This window comes from Salvelinus namaycush, chromosome 12, assembly GCF_016432855.1.
Source record: "Salvelinus namaycush isolate Seneca chromosome 12, SaNama_1.0, whole genome shotgun sequence".
Lineage (NCBI taxonomy): Eukaryota > Metazoa > Chordata > Actinopteri > Salmoniformes > Salmonidae > Salvelinus > Salvelinus namaycush.
Window position 1 is genome coordinate 14,360,813 of NC_052318.1, and position 18,955 is coordinate 14,379,767.

The window sequence follows — 18,955 nt, forward strand, 5'->3', positions numbered from 1 at the left end:
TACCAGGTGGCTTGCTACCATGTGAATCATATCAGAGTTGATCAATCAGCTCGTAATTATCTAGAAGTATCTTGGGAATTTAAACATGCTGCCACATCTTACAAATACACAATGCTCATTGGAGTTATTAGCTACACCTTCGGCAAGTTCCAGCCACCAAGACTAATGACAATTCCCGCCCTCGTCTCCGTGAGTGCCAGAAAGTCACCATCATCCCTGCATGGAAGAAAACTGAGTAAGACTACCCCCCACGACCAGCATCGGTGTCACGACCCTACTGTGAAGTGTGACTCAGGCCCCTCACCCACATGTCACTCTCTTCACGAAGCTCTGTAGTCACCCCTGTGTTTGCCCAGTGAGTCAGCCTGCCAACACTAAAATAAGCCAGCAGGTAGAGACGATCAGACAATGGATCAAAGCAGCGTTGGTGGGATAAGTGTTATTCTAACCATATGACCATAAGTCTGAGTTTGCACTGAGAAAAGGCCCACTTGAATTTTATGGGCCGGTTTCCCAGACAAAGATTAAGCCAAGTCCTGGACTAAGAAGTTATTTCAACGGATATTGATCATGCTTTTTAGTCCAGGACCAGGCACAGGCTTGATTCTGTGTCCGGGAAACTGTCCCATTAAAATCCAGTGGGCCTTTTCTCAGTGCAAACCCAGACCTATGAACCAAGTGAGTAAGACTTTGTTTAAAGACCTCATTCAAGGAGAGTCCACTTGTGAACCTATGTGAACATGTGATTGTCGTGTCCGTTATTTAGAAAACAAAAGTATGCTCTAGGGCTATGTGATGAATCACCACACCAGCGTCATGGCAACAGTGGAATGCAGGGATCCTTGAATCAATAGTCCAGATAATGACTAAGCACACAAGATGACTTTACTCCTGAACTCATCTGATCCCTTTTACTCTTACAGGGTAGAGGGAATTCCTTTACTGGAAGGACGAGACATACACTACCGGTCAAAAGGTCTACATTGTAGAATAATAGTGAAGACATCAAAACTATGAAATAACACATATGGAATCATGTAGTAACCAAAAAAAAGTGTTAAACAAATCAACACATTTAAAAAATGTGAGATTCTTCAAATAACCACCCTTTGCCTTGATGACAGCTTTGCACACTCTTGGCATTCTCTCAACCAGCTTCATGAGGTAGTCACCTGGATTGCATTTCAATTAACAGGTGTGCCTTGTTAAAAAGTTAATTTGTGGAATTTCTTTCCTTCTTAATGAGTTTGAGCCAATCAGTTGTGTTGTGACAAGGTGGGGGTATACAGAAGATAGAGCCCTATTTGGTAAAATACCAAGTCCTTATTATGAACAGAACAGCTCAAATAAGCAAAGAGAAATGACAGTCCATCATTACTTTAAGACATGGTCAGTCAATACGGAAAATTTCAAGAACTTTTAAAGTTTCTTCAAGTGCAGTCGCAAAAACTATCAAGCGCTATGATGAAACTGGCTCTCAAGGGGACTGCCACAGGAATGGAAGACCCAGAGTTACCTCTGCTGCAGAGGATAAGTTCACTAGAGTTCCCAGCCTCAGAAATACCAGCCTAAATAAATGCTTCACAGAGTTCAAGTAACAGACACATCTCAACATCAACTGTTCAGAGGAGACCACTACTAAAGGACACCAATAGGAAATAGAGACTTGCTTGGGCTAAGAAATACGAGCAATGGACATTAGACTGGTGGAAATTTGTACCAAATTGGAGATTATTGGTTCCAACCACCGTGTCTTTGTGAGACGCGTTGTGGGGGAACGATGACCTCTGCATGCGTATTTCCCACCGTAAAGCATGGAGGAGGTGGTGTTATTGTGGGTGATTTGCTGGTGACACTGGACTATCATTTGTTTTTCAACAGTACACTGACCCAACACACCACCAGGCTGTGGAAGGGCTATTTTACCAAGAAGGAGAGTGAGGAGTGCTGCATCAGATGACCTGGCCTCCACAATCCCACAACCAAATTGAGATGGTTTGGGATGAGTCAGACCGCAGAGTGAAGGAAAAGCAGTCAACAAGTGCTCAGCATATGTGGGAACTCCTTCAAGACTGTTGGAAAAGCATTTCAGGTGAAGCTGGTTGAAAGAATGCCAAGAGTGTGCAAAGTTGTCATCAAGGCAAAGGGTGGGTATTTGAAATATATTTTGATTTAAGAGTTTTTGGGTTACTACATGATTCCATGTGTTATTTCATAGTTTTGATGTCTTCACTATTATTCTACAATTTAGTGGGTGTTCTAAAACTTTTGACCAGTAGTGTACCGTAGTTCAACAACATGGGTCCATTTGACCCGACAACATGCTAAGATCATTTCTGAGAACATGGAAGTTGCTAAAACTCTAAGAAATTGGTCAGTGTTAGCGTAAAGGAAAGTGCACATGGCTAAATAATTGGACATGTTTTGGGTCAAAACACAGCTTGTATATTGCCTCAGACCATGATTTGAGGAAAACACAGCCGCAGCGAGGTCTCACCTTGTGGTTTGGCAGCCAAGGCTTCCTTATTGATGGATACCTTCCCGATGACGTCATCACGGCTGGAACGACACAAGGGCTACAGGTTAGGTAGATTCCACTGAACTTGCTCTTCAAGTTTGTACCACTGTCAATAATAAATTCAAATGAGTCTGCAGTGTGCATGTTTATCACAATGCAGGCTAGCCGTCACAGGTTGTTCTTGCACAATACTGTAGTTTTAGCAACTTCTCATGTCCAAAGGTCTTATAAGACAATGGGTCACTTGTATATGCTAGCTCAATCAGTTTCCTGGTTTTATACCGGCGCAGCCGTTTTTTTGCACACCGCAGCTGATTGCATGCCCAGGGAGAAGAGGACGCTAAATACCCCTGAAATTTGTTGAGACAACTAAATGATAATTTTAAAATATAGGTCTACAGTGCATTCGGAAAGTATTCAGACTGCTTGACTTGTATCACATTTTGTTACGTTACAGCCTTGTTCTAAAATGTATTAAATTGTTTTCCCCTCTCATCAAATCTACACACAATACCTCGTAATGACAACGCAAAAACATGTTTAGAAATTTTTGCAAATGTATAAAACTTTCACATAAGCATGCAGACCATTTACTCAGTACTTTGTTGAAGCATCTTTGGCAGCGATTACAGCCTCGCGTCTTCTTGGGTATGACACTACAAGCTTTACACACCTGTATTTGAAGAGTTTCTCCCTTCTTCTCTGCAGATCCTCTCAAGCTCTGTCAGGTTGGATGGGGAGCGTTGCTGCACAGCTATTTTCAGGTCTCTCCAGAGATGTTCGATCGGGTTCAAGTCCGGGCTCTGGCTGGGCCACTTAAGGACATTCAGAGACTTGTCGCAAAGCCACTCCTGCATTGTCTGTGTGCTTAAGGTTGTGTTCTTGTTGGAAGGTGAACCTTTGCCCCAGAGGTCCTGAGCAGGTTTTCATCAAGGATCTCTGTACTTGGCTCCGTTCATCTTTGTCTCGATCCTGACTCCCAGTCCCTGCAGTTGAAAAACATCCCCACAGCATGATGCTGCCACCAGGCTTCACTGTGGGGATGGTGCCAGTTACCTCCAGACGTGACGCTTGGCATTCAGGCCAAAGTGTTCAATCTTGTTTTGATCAGACCAGATAGACCATGAGAAACAAGACTGAGAGTCCTCTGTGCTTTTGGCAAACTCAAAGCGAGCTGTCATGTGCCTTTACTGAGGAGTGGCTTCCATCTGGCCACTCTACCATAAAGGCCTGATTGGTGGAGTGCTACAGAGATGGTTGTCCTTCTAAAAGGTTCTCCCATTTCCACAGAGGAACTCTGGAGCGCTGTCAGTGACCATCTTGGTCACCTCCCTGACCATTGCCCTTCTCCCCCGATTGCCCAGTTTGGCCGGGCGACCACCTCTAGGAAGAGTCTTGGAGGTTCCAAACTTTTTCCATTTAAGAATGATGGAGGCCACTGTGTTCTTGGGGACCTTCAACGCTACAATTTTGTTTTGGTATCCTTACTCAGATCGGTGCTGACACAATCATGTCTTGGGGCTCTACAGACAAATCCTTCAACCGCATGGCTTGGTTTTGGTTCTGAAATGCACTGTAAACTGTGGGACCTTATATATAGACAGGTGTCTGCCTTTCTAAATCATGTCCAAATCAGTTGAATATACCACAGACGGACTCCAATCAAGTTGTAGAGACATCTCAAGGATGATCAATGGAAACAGGATGCACCTGAGCTCAATTTAGAGTCTCATAGCAAAGGGTCTGAATCCTTATGGGAAAAAAAGGTTAAAGTTTTTTTATTTAATACATTTGCAAACATTTCAAAAACCTGTTTTCACTTTGTCATTATGGGGTATTGTGTGTTGATGAGGGATTTAAAAAAAATCTATTTCAGAATCAGGATGTAACGTAACAAAATGTGAAAAAAGGGAAGGGGTCTGAATACTTTCCGAATACACTGCATGTTTCCACATAGCAGACGTGACATGGACACACCTACTCATTCAAGGGGTTCCCTTAATTTTGACTATTTTTTACATTGTAGAATAATAGTGAAGACATCAAAACTATGAAATGACAAGTAGTAACCAAAAAAACATCTTATTTTAGATATTTCAAAGTAGCCACCCTTTGTCAGCTTTGCACACTCTTGGCATTCTCTCAACCAGCTTCATGAGGAATGTTTTTCCTACGGTCTTCAAGGAATTCCCACATATGCTGAGCACTTGTTGGCTGCTTTTCCTTCACTCTGCGGTCCAAGTCATCCCAAACCATCTCAATTCGGTTGAGGTCGGATGATTGTGGAGGCCAGGTCATCTGATGCAGCACTTCATCACTCTTCTTCTTGGTCATATAGCCCTTACACAGCCTTGAGATGTGTTGGGTCTTAGTCCCACTAAGCCTAAACCAGATGGGATGGCGTATTGCTGCAGAATGTTATGGTAGCCATGCTGGTTAAGTGTGCCTTGAATTCTAAATAAATCACTGACAGTGTCACCAGCAAAGCACCCCCACACCATCACACCTCCTCCTCCATGCTTCATGTGAGAACCATACATGCGGAGATCATCATTCACCTATTATGGGTCTCACAAAGAAATGGCGGTTGGAACCAAACATCTCAAATTTGTACTCGGACCAAAGGACAGATTTCCACCGGTCTAATGTTCATTGCTCATGTTTCTTGACTTAAGCAAGTCTCTTCTTCTTATTGGTGTCCTTTAGTAGTGGTTTCTTTGCAGCAATTCAACCATGAACGCCTGACTCACGAAGTCTCCTCTGAACAGTTGATGCTGAGATGGGTCTGTTACTTGAACTCTGAAGCATTTATTTGGGCTACAATTTCTGAGGTTGGTAACTAATGAACTTATCCTCTGCAACAGCGGTAACTCTGGGTCTTCCATTCCTGTGGCGGTCCTCATGGGAGCCAGTTTCATTCATAGCGCTAGATGGTTTTTGCAACTGCACTTGAAGAAACTTTAAAAGTTCTTGAAATTTTCCGGATTGATTGACGTTCATGTCTTAAAGTAATGATGGACTGTTGTTTCTCTGTTGATTTGAGCTGTTCTTGCCATAATAAGGACTTGTTTTTTTACCAAATAGGGCTATATTCTGTATACCACCTCTACCTTGTCACAACACAACTTATTGGCTCAATCGCATTAAGGAAAGAAATTCCACAAATTAACTTCTAACAAGGCACACCTGTTCACCGTAATGCATTCCAGGTGACTACCTAATGAAGCTGGTTGAGAGAATACCAAGAGTGTGCAAAGCTGTCATCAAGGCAAAGGGTGGCTACTTTGAAGAATCTCAAATATATTTATATTTGTTTAACACCGTTTTGGTTACCACATGATTCCATGTGTTATTTCATAGTTTTGATGTCTTCACTATTATTCTACAATGTAGAAAATAGTAAAAATAAAGAAAAACCCTTGAATGAGTAGGTGTTTCTAAACTTTTTACTGGTACTGTACCTCCTTGAAAAAAGCAGAAGACAACTTCTTCATGTAACTTATTCCTTAACCTTTTGCACTCATACCTGTATACTGGTTGAAACTGGCAGATTTTGACACTGATAAGCGCCTAAATTGGAACGGAGTGGCTTTACAATATGATTTTATAAAACAAAGTTTTAGTTCAAGCTCTGCGCTTTACAATTCTGCATGGGTCTTGATTGACAGACGTTCTGAACTTCAGCACCGCACACGACAAGTTGCCGCCCCCATCTCTCCTGCTAATTGGGCAACTTATGCAAATGTTTTGTTGTCAGAGTGAGAGAAATGCTGTAAATTAAGAGGACTCAATGTATTTTGCAAGATCAAATGTCATACAAGCAAGCCAAACACCCAAGCACAAATGTGCACTTCACATTTCCATATCATAAAACTCATGTCATATACAGTGTCAACGTTTTTGATCACTATGCTTGATGTACAGTTACAAGATAACATGGTGTCGTACCCTCGGTTGTTTTCAACAGAATGAGCCTGTTTGTCTATTGTGAATACAATTTGCTGCAGAACACGCACCAAAATTACAAATCGGTTTCTCTGAATTGCCTTGTTAAAGCCTAACACTAAAGATCATCTTTTATAACTTAGCAAGTCATGTTAGCAATAGAACAAGCTTTCAAATGCCCACCTGACCCAGATTGCAATTTATAAATGGGCAGTTTTTGGATTGCGTAAACAGTAATTGTGTGATGGCAGGATGCAACTACAAGTGTGCTTGCTCTAGTTTCTCAACGGCACAGCCCTTTGAATCATAAGTGTATTGAAATTACTTGAGAGTTGTGAGGCCACTTGGAGACACCAGTTAGTCCTCTCACTCAAACCCTTGTAATTTATGTGTCTTATGTTGCACCTACCCCACATTTTCCAGGAATATTCTCATCATGTTACTGAATGTATCCAGAATATTTTTAGATTAACAAATGTGGCGATAAGTATAGTAAAAATCAACAGCGTAATGTTTATGTTCAGTATTGTATCAGGTGAACTGTTGTGTCCTCAACTTTGGTCTAATAATGTTCCCATAATCTCAAAACTGTTTTTCAATTGCCACCATGCTTATGCTTTTCATATTTCTTCTGTAAGAAACATTTCAATTTAGTCCTATCCATATAGACCAATTCCCATGAGTGTAAAGGGTTAATGTTCTGCACTGTTTTGAATTGAGTATTAAAAAAAGGACCTAAATATATTTGAATAGGGTCCATAATGGATATAAATAATATCAAAATTAAAGTACAGTACTGCATAGGACTTGAAAGGACTGTTTACTATTGCTGTTGTAAAAACCTTGTGTGGCAATGATATAAAAGCTGACTTTGAGAAGAGACAACCTCATTACCTCAGAGAGTCCTCATCCAGCACATGGAAGGAGATGGTATGGAAGGACGGGGGCAGGTGAACGTTATACTCCTCCCCCCAGAAGGGAGAGAGCGTCTTCCATATCGTAGCCGTCCTGGGAGAGAGAGATAAGGTCATACTATTATCAACATTGAAAGGCATATTGAGATAAGGTCATAAGAAAACACCATAAAGGCATATTAATAACTTGATGCACGCATAAATAATACATAATAATCTATACTAGTCCTGAATTTGAGTAACAATGTGTTTTCCAATGACAGAGATTTATCTTAGTTTGCGTCATTGACAAAACACAATAAACCTTGATTGTTTGTTGCTAATAGGTATCCATCAAGGAATTTGGGACTAACAACAAGATAACCAATGTAAAACATACAGGGTCTGTAAAATGTATATAGGTTCAGAAATTTTGTGAAATAGCAGTTACAAATAGAAATCAAAATGGATGGACATCAGAAAAAGAGGATTAAAAACAAACTAAATATAACTATTGTAAAATAGATTGCGTCTGTAAAATGTGTATAAGATATATAAACTGAAGGTAGAAGCCTAGTGTTATTGTTTATTAGTTTACTCCAATTGGGGGAAGGGTGGTAGGGTTGTGGGGAATAATAAAAGGTATACTCTAAAAAAAGTTTGTATATCTATATATCTATCTTTGTATATCTATGTGCATGTATATGGATACATACATTTACTCCAAAAAATATACGGGGGATTGGAAATGATGCAGACAATTACATTGATGGAAGCAACAATCATTCTGCAATATTAAGCTGATCCACCCCTTATTTAAAAAAAAATTTAAACAGGCCTCGATCATTCTCTATTGGTAGGATTTTTCTGCAATTCATGCGTTGGCCACAAATCCTAGTATAGAACAAGTCAACAACATTTGGGTATGAGTAAACGAAAAACTTAAAAAAAAACTTTTTTTAAAGTGTGATTTTTACAAGACAGTTACTTAACTCTCCTAAGTAATTTCTCCATCACCCCTCCACCTCCCACTGAATCTCACTATGGAGACAGGCAGGCTCAAATTCCACAATTAAAGGTTTTACTAGTGAGAGAGCATACAGCCATTGACTTCAGCTTTTTGCAGTCAGCCCCCATTCAGCGAGCCAGACAAGAGGTCATTCAGTTAAACATTAACAAGCAAAGCTGGCCTTTTCTTACTTTACTGTTCGGTCTACAGCAGATTGTCAGGCTGAGGCAACCAACCGACTTAACCAGCAGATTGCTCATAACAACAACCGCTTGGTTAAAGATAATGGCCATATTGTCCTAATCCTTTTGGATAACACAGTCCTAAATTAAAGGCATTTCTATTCTATGCAGACAAACCTCAGCTAAAAATGATTTTAGTCCATCACAATCGACAAACAAGACATTGTAATTCTAGATATAATACGTTGATTAAAAATACACTCTTGGCTTTCATCAGAACACACCCAGGTGGATCTAAATACAAAGCTTTAGCCAACTGAGATGTGCCAAACTAATTGAAAGTAAGCGGTGCGCTATGGAAATGATCTAATTAATCAAAAGCGGTAAAATGTATGATAATCGCCTTAGCGCAAACAAAGCAGTGTGGCAGAGAGGATCTTCAGCCGGCTTAATAGGTCTGCCAGAGACAGGACACAAACACATACCTAATGATGGCCTCATTGTCAATCCTCACGATGCAATATGGATCACTGCTTCCAGTTCTGCAATGGAAATCAGAGAGAGCATAACAAACACATTCACTGATGAAACTCAGAGAAGATGACAGTTACACGGTAAGGCATACCTACATAAAGACTTCATAAAACATTATTACTATCCCAAAACTCATTCATAAGCTGTACTAATGCTTATGCCAACAACCGCATGTTGAAATTTCATAGCCTGTGTCAGTAATGTCACTTATAATGCGGACATAATATATTAAATGCTTATGTACTGATATGTTTGCTAGGAGTAATGCATGTAGAATGGCGTCCTTATGTAGGTACCCTTCAAATAAAAATGTCCATAGACACTCAATGGTCTACCCGAGGCAGAGGTTACATAGAATTAAACATTTCAAAAATTATAACAAAAATAAAATAACATTGCGGATGGATGGATAAGCCTAGTTGTACTGATGCTTAAGCTCTACAACCACAAGGTGTGAGGAAATATTAAAACAAAGGTTTGAGCCAGCATAGAAACATTTAACATGCTTTTTTGTGTGTGTGTGTGTGCACGTGCGCTTGTGTGTTCACGTGCATTTCCTTTGGTGTGAGTCAAAGCCTACGGCAAAAGGGCACCAGATGCGTAAACAGCATCTCTAGTCTAGCCTTTGCAGCTTCCCAGTTCAAAAGAGCCATCGCGGGTACCGGCAGACATCACAACCGGTCCGGGTCTGCTGCTGGCCTTTAAAGCCTCAGGCTGCGTCCCAAATCAAATCAAAAAATCAAATCAAAGTTTATTGGTCACGTACACAGTTTAGCAGATGTTATAGTAGGTACAACGAAATGTTTGTGTTACTAGATCCTGACAGCGTAGTAAAAAATGTCAAACAAAATAATTATAAAATAATAGAAGCAAGACATCAAAAGTTAGGACGAAGTAAAGAATCCAAATAAACACCATCAGTAATCGAAATGCAATCTATGCGAATATACAGTGCCTTCAGAAAGAATTCACACCCCTTGACTTTTTCCACATTTTGTTGTGTTACAGCCTGAATTTAAAATTGATTAAATTGAGATTGACATTATTGTGTGTGCGGGCTGATGAGACAAAGTGAAAATTGTTACGAATTAATAAAAAAATGAAAAGGTGACATTTGAGTCAATAAGTATTCACCCCTTTGTTATGGGAAGCCTAACTAAGTTCAGGAGTAAAGAACTCCTTAACAAGTCACATAATAAGTTGAATTGACTAGATGGACAATAAGTGTTTGACATTATTTTTTAATGACTACCTCATCTATGTACCCCACACATACAATTATCTTTAAGGTCCCTCAGCTGAGCATTGAATTTCAAACAGATTCAACCACAAAGACCAGGGAGGTTGTCCAATACCTCGCAAAGAAGGCCACTTATTGGTAGATTTGGGGGGGGGGGGGGGGGGCAGATATTGAATATGCCTTTGAGCATGGTGAAGTTATTAATTACACCATCCAGAGTGTATCAATACACCCAGTCACTACAAAGATACAGGCGTCCTTCTTAACTCATTTGCCAGAGAGTATCGAAACCGCTAAGAGATTTTACCATGAGGCCAATGGTGACTTTAAAACAGTTAGAGTTAATGTCTGCGATAGGAGAAAACTGAGGAAAGATCAACAATATTGTAGTTACTCTAAAATAGAGGTCGACCGATTATTATTTTTCAATGCCGATACCGATTATTGGAGGACCAAAAAAAGCCGATACCAATTAAATCGGACGATTTCTTTTATTTTATTAATTTATTTGTAATAATGACAATTACAACAATACTGAATGAACACTTATTTTAACTTAATATAATACATCAATAAAATCAATTTAGCCTCAAATAAATAATGCAAAAACAAAGTGTTGGAGAAGAAAGTAAAAGTGCAATATGTGCCATGTAAAAAAGCTAACGTTTAAGTTCCTTGCTCAGAACATGAGAACATATGAAAGCTGGTGGTTCCTTTTAACATGAGTCTTCAATATTGCCAGGTAAGAAGTTTTAGGTTGTAGTTATTATAGGACTATTTCTCTCTATACGATTTATATTTCATATACCTTTGACTATTGGATGTTCTTATAGGCACTTTAGTATTGCCAGTGTAACAGTATAGCTTCCATCCCTCTCCTCGCCCCTACTTGGGCTCGAACCAGGAACACATCAACAACAGCCACCCTCGAAGCATCGTTACCCATCGCTCCACAAAAGCTGCGGCCCTTGCAGAGCAAGGGGAACAACTACTCCAAGTCTCAGAGCGAGTGACGTCACCGATTGAAACGCTATTAGCGCGCACCCCGCAAACTAGCTAGCCATTTCACATCGGTTACACCAGCCTAATCTCGGGAGTTGATAGGCTTGAAGTCATAAACAGCTCAATGCTTGAAGCATTGCGAAGCTGCTGGCAAAACACACGAAAGTGCTGTTTGAATGAATGCTTACGAGCCTGCTGCTGCCTACCATCGCTCAGTCAGACTGCTCTATCAAATCATAGACTTAATTATAACATAATAACACACAGAAATACGAGCCTTTGGTCATTAATATGGTGGAATCCGGAAACTATAATTTTGAAAACAAAACGTTTATTCTTTCAGTGAAAGACCATTCCGTATTTTATCTAACGGGTGGCATCCATAAGTCTAAATATTTCTGTTACATTGCACAACCGTCAATGTTATGTCATAATTACGTAAAATTCTGGCAAATTAGTTTGCAACGAGCCAGGTGGCCCAAACTGTTAAATATACCCTGACTCTGCGTGCAATTAACGCAAGAGAAGCGACACAATTTCACCTGGTTAATATTGCCTGCTAACCTGGATTTCTTTTAGCTAAATATGCAGGTTTAAAAATATATACTTCTGTGTATTGATTTTAAGAAAGGCATTGATGTGTATGGTTAGGTACAGTCGTGCAACGATTGCGCTTTTTTCGCAAATGTGCTTTTGTTAAATCATCCCCCGTTTGGCGAAGTTGGCTGTCTTTGTTAGGAAGAAATAGTCTTCACACAGTTCGCAACGAGCCAGGCGGCCCAAACTGCTGCATATACCCTGACTCTGTTGCACAGAACGCAAGAGAAGTGACACAATTTCCCTAGTTAAAAGAAATTCATGTTAGTAGGCAATATTACCTAATATGCAGGTTTAAAAATATATACTTGTGTATTGATTTTAAGAAAGGCATTGATGTTTATGGTTAGGTACACATTGGAGCAACACCAGTCCTTTTTCGCGAATGCGCACCGCATCGATTATATGCAATGCAGGACACGCTAGATAAACTAGTAATATCATCAACCATGTGTAGTTAACTAGTGATGATTGATTTTTATAAGATAAGTTTAATGCTAGCTAGCAACTTACCTCGTCTTCCTACTGCATTCGCGTAACAGGCAGGCTCCTCGTGGAGTGCAATGTAAGGCAGGTGGTTAGAGCGTTGGACTAGTTAACCGTAAGGTTGCAAGATTGAATCCCCGAGCTGACAAGATAAAAATCTGTCGTTCTGCCCCTGAACAAAGCAGTTAACCCACCTTTCTTAGGCCGTCATTGAAAATAAGAATGTGTTCTTAACTGACTTGCCTAGTTAAATAATATATATATATATATTTTTTTAAATCGGCCAAATCGGTGTCCAAAGATACCGATTTCTGATTGTTATGAAAACTTGAAATCGGCCCTAATTAAATCGGCCATTCCGATTAATCGGTCGACCTCTACTCTAAAATACTAACCAAATGAAAGTGAAAAGGAAGCCTGTACAGAATATAAATATTTCAAAACATGCATCCTGTTTGAATTAAGGCACTAAAGTAAACCTGCAAAAAATGTGGCAAAGAAATGTACTTTATGTCCTGAATACAAAGCGTTGTTTGGGGCAAATCCAAAACACATCACAGAGTACCACTCTTCATATTCTCAAGCATGGTGGTGGCTACATCACGTTATGGGAATGATTGTCATCGGCAAGGACTTGGAGTTTTTTGGGCGAATAAAAGGAAACAGAATATAGCCAAGCACAGGCAAAAATCCTAGAGGAAAACCTGTTTCAGTCTGATTTCCAATGAACACTGGGAGACAAATTCACCTTTCAGCAGGACAATTACCTAAAACACAAGGACAAATATACACTGGAGTTGCTTACCAAGATGACATTGAATGTTCCTGAGTGGCCTAGTTACAGTTTTGACCTAAAAAAATGTAATTAAAAAATATATATATATATATATATATATACATTTTAATTGGCTTGAAAATCTATGGCAAGACATGCAAATGACTGTTTAGCAATGATCAACAACCAACTTGAAGAATAATGTGCAAATATTGTCCAATCCATGTGTGCAAAGCTCTTAGAGACTTACCCAGAAAGACTCACAGCTGTAATCACTGCCAAAGGTGACTAACGTGTATTGGCTCAGATGGTTGAATACTTATGTACAGTTGAGGTCGGAAGTTTACATACACCTTAGCCAAATACATTTAAAACTCAGGTTTCACGATTCCTGACATTTAATTGTAGTAAAAATTCCCTGTCTTAGGTCAGTTAGGATCACCACTTTATTGAATGTGAAATGTCAGAATAATAGTAGAGAGAGTGATTTTATTTATTTCATCACATTCCCAGAGGGCCAGAAGTTTACATACACTCAATTAGTATTTGGTAGCATTGCCTTTACATTGTTTAACTTGGGTCAAACGTTTCAGGTAGCCTTCCACAAGCTTCCCACAATAAGTTGGGTGAATTTTGGCCCATTCCTCCTGACAGAGCTGGTGTAACCGAGTCAGGTTTGTAGGCCTCCTTGCTCGCACACGCCTTTTCAGTTCTGCCTACAAATTGTCTATAGGATTGAGGTCAGGGCTTTGTGATGGCCACTCCAATACCTTGTCTTTGTTGTCCTTAAGCCATTTTGCCACAACATTGGAAGTATGAAAATTACTGCACAAAACAAATAACTCAAACACAGCCATATTGTATGCTACATTTTTGGGGGGAAATCACATTCCTTGCTTGTCAGATCTAGACTCAGAGTGTCTGTGGTTTGAGAAGGTATCTTCTGAAGCCGGACTCTTTGCAAAGTTATCGGCCCTCTACAGCTCAGCTAACCACCCCTTAGCGCTAGCAGCCGGGCCAAGCCAGTTTGTGGGTATCAGTGGGTGCTTCCCAATAACATAAGTGTACAGCTGTATGATACATGCCGAAAAAGTAGTTTAATACTTCCCACAAATCTAAAAGTATTGGATTGGTGGAAGGCAAGGCATGTTCTATTGGGAGTTTGTCATATTTCTAATAACAGTCATTTCCCTTCAAATCAGTGAAGGGAAATGAACAAGTACACATTGTTGGAGGAAGGAGAGATATCTCTCCTTCCTCCAATATTCTGGACATAGCCTTTGTTTCTCTGTGAGTCAGATCAGATCCTTCTCATTTTGCCAAGAAAGGAACCCTCAGTCAGTCTTCTAAGAGCCTATGTTATCTAAGGGGTTGTGGCTGGATAGAAATTGTGCGCAAGTCCCAAATATAGAGCACTCTGGTCAAAAGTAGTGCACTGTATATAAAATGGGGTGCCATTTTGGAACAAAACCAGTGTGTGTATTTCTAATGTGGTAGATGACCTGATTAAAATGTTTGGACAAGTACGCATGCCAAATAGTGTCAACAAGAGGCTGTAGAGCCAGGGTGGGCATCGTTTTAGATGTTAGGTCGGATAACACTTTGGCCAAAATGGTGATGTGATATAAAAAGGTACTGCAAGTTTCTAACAAGCCAGCCATATGACTGGAGGACAGGCTCCTTCTCTTAAGCTATACTGAACAAAAATATAAAAACGCAACATGTAAAGTGCTGGTCCCATGTTTCATGAGCTGAAATAAGAGCTCAGAAAATGTCCATACGCACAAAAAGCTTATTTCTCTCAAATGTTGTGCACAAATATGTTTACATCCCAGTTTGTGAGCATTTCTCCTTTGCCAAGATAACCCATCCACCTGACAGGTGTGGCATATCAAGAAGTTGATTAAACAGCATGATCCTTACACAGGTGCATCTTGTGCTGAGGACGATAAAAGCACAATACTTTTTTTTGTCACAAGACAATGCCACAGATGTCTCAAATTGAGGGAGCGTGCAATTAATATGCCGACTGCTGGAATGTTGCCAGAGAATTGAATGTTAATTTCTCTACCATAAGCCACCTCCAACATTGTTTTAGAGAATGTGGCAACCGTCCAACCGGCCTCACAACCGCAGACCACACCAGCCATGGACCTCCACATCTGGCTTCTTCACCTGAGACCAGCCACCCAGACAACTGATGAAACTGAGGAGTATTTCTGTCTGTAATAAAGCCCTTTTATGGGGAAACTCATTCTGATTGGCTGGGCCTCCTCCCCAGTGGGTGTGCCCATGCCCTCTCAGGTCCACCCATGGCTGTGCCCCTGCCCAGTCATTTGAAGTCCATAGATTAGGGCCTTATTAAATTTATTTAAATTGACTGATTTCTTTATATGAACTGTAACTCAGTAAAAAAATATTTTAAAACATTAATACAAAAATGAAAAAGTAAAATAAAAATCGCTGAAATTTTTACATTTATATTTTTGTCCAACTTTGTTCCTCAAGGTTGCTTCCTACTGAAGGAGTTTTTCCCCTTGTTATTGTCTCTTCTGTGTGCCATTTGGAAACATTCGTTTTGGCTTGCGGCCAAAAGTGTAACAAAACAATTGGATTCTCCTGCTTAAGTAAACAACGCTAATCAAATAAACTATTTTATTCTCCTGGTCTTGCCATTTTGTTTTGTGCCATTTGCCTCTTGTATCACACCATCCAAAGGAAAATGGTTTATCTAAGACACCGTGACAGAACAGTTTCTCACCTTGAAGAAGAGACAATCGGCGCTAAGCGCCAACGAGGCGATATAGCCTAGTCAGGGTAGAGTTTACGTTAAAAAAAAGTGTCGATTGTTTAGTTGAGGGAATTTAATTATCTGTCAGATGCAGGATTAGTGACTCGTAGTACGGCAATTAGCGGGCTGCGGCATCGTTGAGCGCCGAATATTGCTGCGGGTGATTTATTTCAGCACGCCTTTATCTCTCTGTGATGGAGCGAAGCAGTGTCGTCAAGCGAGACATTTTTGCGCAAACACTTCCACTACGGCGCTCTCTCACCGCAGCTACCCCAGAGCGCATGCAAATGCAAACATTTGCGGGGTTAACAGTTGTACAGTAATGTGTGTTGAACACACAAAAAAGGTTATATCTACCCAAAATCACAATTTAAATCAATATACTTAACTAGATAGCAATCCACGTGGTGGTTCCTGGGCTCTATTTGTTCTATTTAGTATGCAAATGTCATTATTTCAAACCTTTGTCTATTAAAAAAAAAAAATCTGATTGAACAAGTCAAAGGAAGCATGAGCTACATACAGTGATGGGGTTAACTGGGGAGTCGGAATCAGGTGTTACATTAAACATGGCTCTACTTTTGTCAGTTTAACCACGTAGGCAACGTTTAGTGTGAACCACCTGCAGTACTGTGATAGTCACTGGTGCTAAGGAAACGTTTGTTGGTTGTTTTTGTTTTTTACCCATGAGCCTCTTACAAATAGCTTCTTCCATTGTGAGGTTGACACTTGTGTATTTAGGGGATGTGTCGTGGGTAAATGTGGACAAGATAGTTGCTAACCATGGTCACACACAGAAGACATTAGTCACGCACACAAAAACAGTGTGTATTGATAGGAAGAGGATCTGTGTGTTTTAGTGGCCACCTGTTCCCCATGAGAAATAGATGGGGTTCAAAGTCATTTCATGTATCATTTGACAGACAAGCAGTGTAAATCCACTCTCCGTCTGTTTATGTAGAGTGAAGGAGTGAATATTCTCTACCTCCATCTACTTTACTGTAGCAGCACTTAAAACCCATTGGAAAACATGCATGTCCAAAGAGAAATTCTCTCCCTCTGCCAAATACTGAAAAGTTGAAGTAAAAATGGAATGACATTTCTCATGACACACTTAGTCTAATCAAATTGGGGCATTTGAGACACAGACCTTTAAGACACAGTCATGTTGTTATTCAGGTTGACCGTCTTAAAAAGGAGGTGACCTCAAATCATGTGAAAAGAGTGCAAACAAACCGTCAACACTTTACACAATGCCCAGCTAATGAATATGTCAATAAACACATTAAATCCAGGATGTGGAGGCAGCTCTTGGTTTTCACTGTCACACACGTCTGTATGTGACAGACCAGGGTTTGACTTTGTACCCGGATCTCCTGTAAACCACGAGACTGTTAGCCCTCTGAGTTAAAGCCTGGGCATTAGTTCAGGGAGCTAATGCAAGTCTCCAGGTCTCAGGGGAATGTTACTCATCCCACAAGTGTTGTTCACCAAACCACCTATGTACAGCACTGAGGTGTTAAAATGGAGTCAGTATACATACTTGACACCACAGCTGTCTAAGCATTGGAGAGCTAATGCAAGTCTCCAATCCTCTGGGAAGGTGTTTACAATAAAGTGAATTTAGTGTACATACTAGACACAGCAGCTGTGTATCCTAGTGAACCGGTGCTTACCACCGGTGAAGAAAAGGACAGAATTAGCATATTAAAGTGTTATTCTGAAAGAATTCCGGTTGGCCGATTTCACAATTAATTAGTATGAAATACCAGTCTTTCTATCAACACAGCACCAGAAAGGTCACACTATAACCAAGCAAAAAAAACTCCTGTGGAATACCTGGCATTAATCATTCTTACATATATTTTCTCACATTCCTGCATCATGACCACAACCTAGCCCTTTATCATGGCTCTTAGTTCAGTTACATTACACGAGTCATTGGACGAAGGTCTCTTTGTATGGGGGAGTTTTGCTAAGTGCCCCAACACTAGGTCTTAACTTTAACACACATTACTTGCGGTACAGTTTTGGAAGCATAAGGACCTTATCTTTCATATCAGCGAGAATTTGTTTTTTCTAAAAACAAAAAGGTTAAAATTGATAATAGTGATGCACCGATGACATTTTTGGCCTTTTCCCGATATCCAATATTTTCCTTGCCAATAAAACCATGATGCCAATAATTAACATTTTAGCGTCCTTTTAAGCATTCTAGTACAGTTAAATAGTTAACACACACACGGACGCAGGTCTAAGGCACTGCATCTCCGTGCAAGAGGCATCACTAAAGTCCCTGGTTCGAATCCAGGCTGTATCACATCCAGCCATGATTGGAGTCCCATAGGGCGGCGCACAATTGGTCCAGCATTGTCCAGGTTTGGCCGTCATTGTAAATAAGAATTTGTTCTCAACTGACTTGCCTAGTTAAATAAAGTTCACACACACCAAAAAGTTAATTTGCTGTGCTGTTTCGTTGTTCATTGGTTCCGTCATTTCATTCTCAACCAGGATTGCTATGGAACGCCGTTTGGGTCCTTCCGTGGCAAAAAATATCTACAAATAACACTATTTGACGTGTCAAATAAGCTTGTTGACCAATCAGGACCTGAATATGACTGCACGTCACATAATAATTTAACACGTTCATAAATGTTTTGCGTAGTTATTACACATTGATTACACTATCACTCGTATTTCATATGTTACAACGATATGTATGCTATGATGCTGGTAAAGTTGTCTCGAGCACCTGCAGTGCTGGTCATAAAAAAAAACTAGCTAACTCATGGATGCAAACAATGTTCTTCCCCAAAAACATATCAGAACGACAATCTGTTTCCGTAGCTACAGTTAGCTAGCTAACTATATAGCTAGGTGTCATCTAAAATAACCCTATAAGACAGTCCTTATTTGATTAATGGTGGTCGGACCCAGCTGTGTGAAGCTAGCCACAATAAGGGTTAGCCTCAAGTGGACTTTG

The 18,955-nt window shown here is 40.1% G+C and overlaps 1 protein-coding gene across 1 annotated transcript in view; it reads right to left on the reverse strand.

Annotated features, from left to right (window-relative positions):
- The window catches only part of rasa4 (RAS p21 protein activator 4), a 72,179-nt gene that overhangs the window by 49,484 nt on the left and 3,740 nt on the right, over positions 1 to 18,955 (reverse strand). The window contains exons 2-4 of the mRNA XM_039005218.1: positions 9,033 to 9,089; positions 7,358 to 7,471; positions 2,498 to 2,559 (exon numbers count right to left, since the gene is read on the reverse strand). Of these exons, the coding sequence (XP_038861146.1) occupies positions 2,498 to 2,559; positions 7,358 to 7,471; positions 9,033 to 9,089 (233 nt within the window). The remainder of the gene's footprint in view (positions 1 to 2,497; positions 2,560 to 7,357; positions 7,472 to 9,032; positions 9,090 to 18,955) is intronic.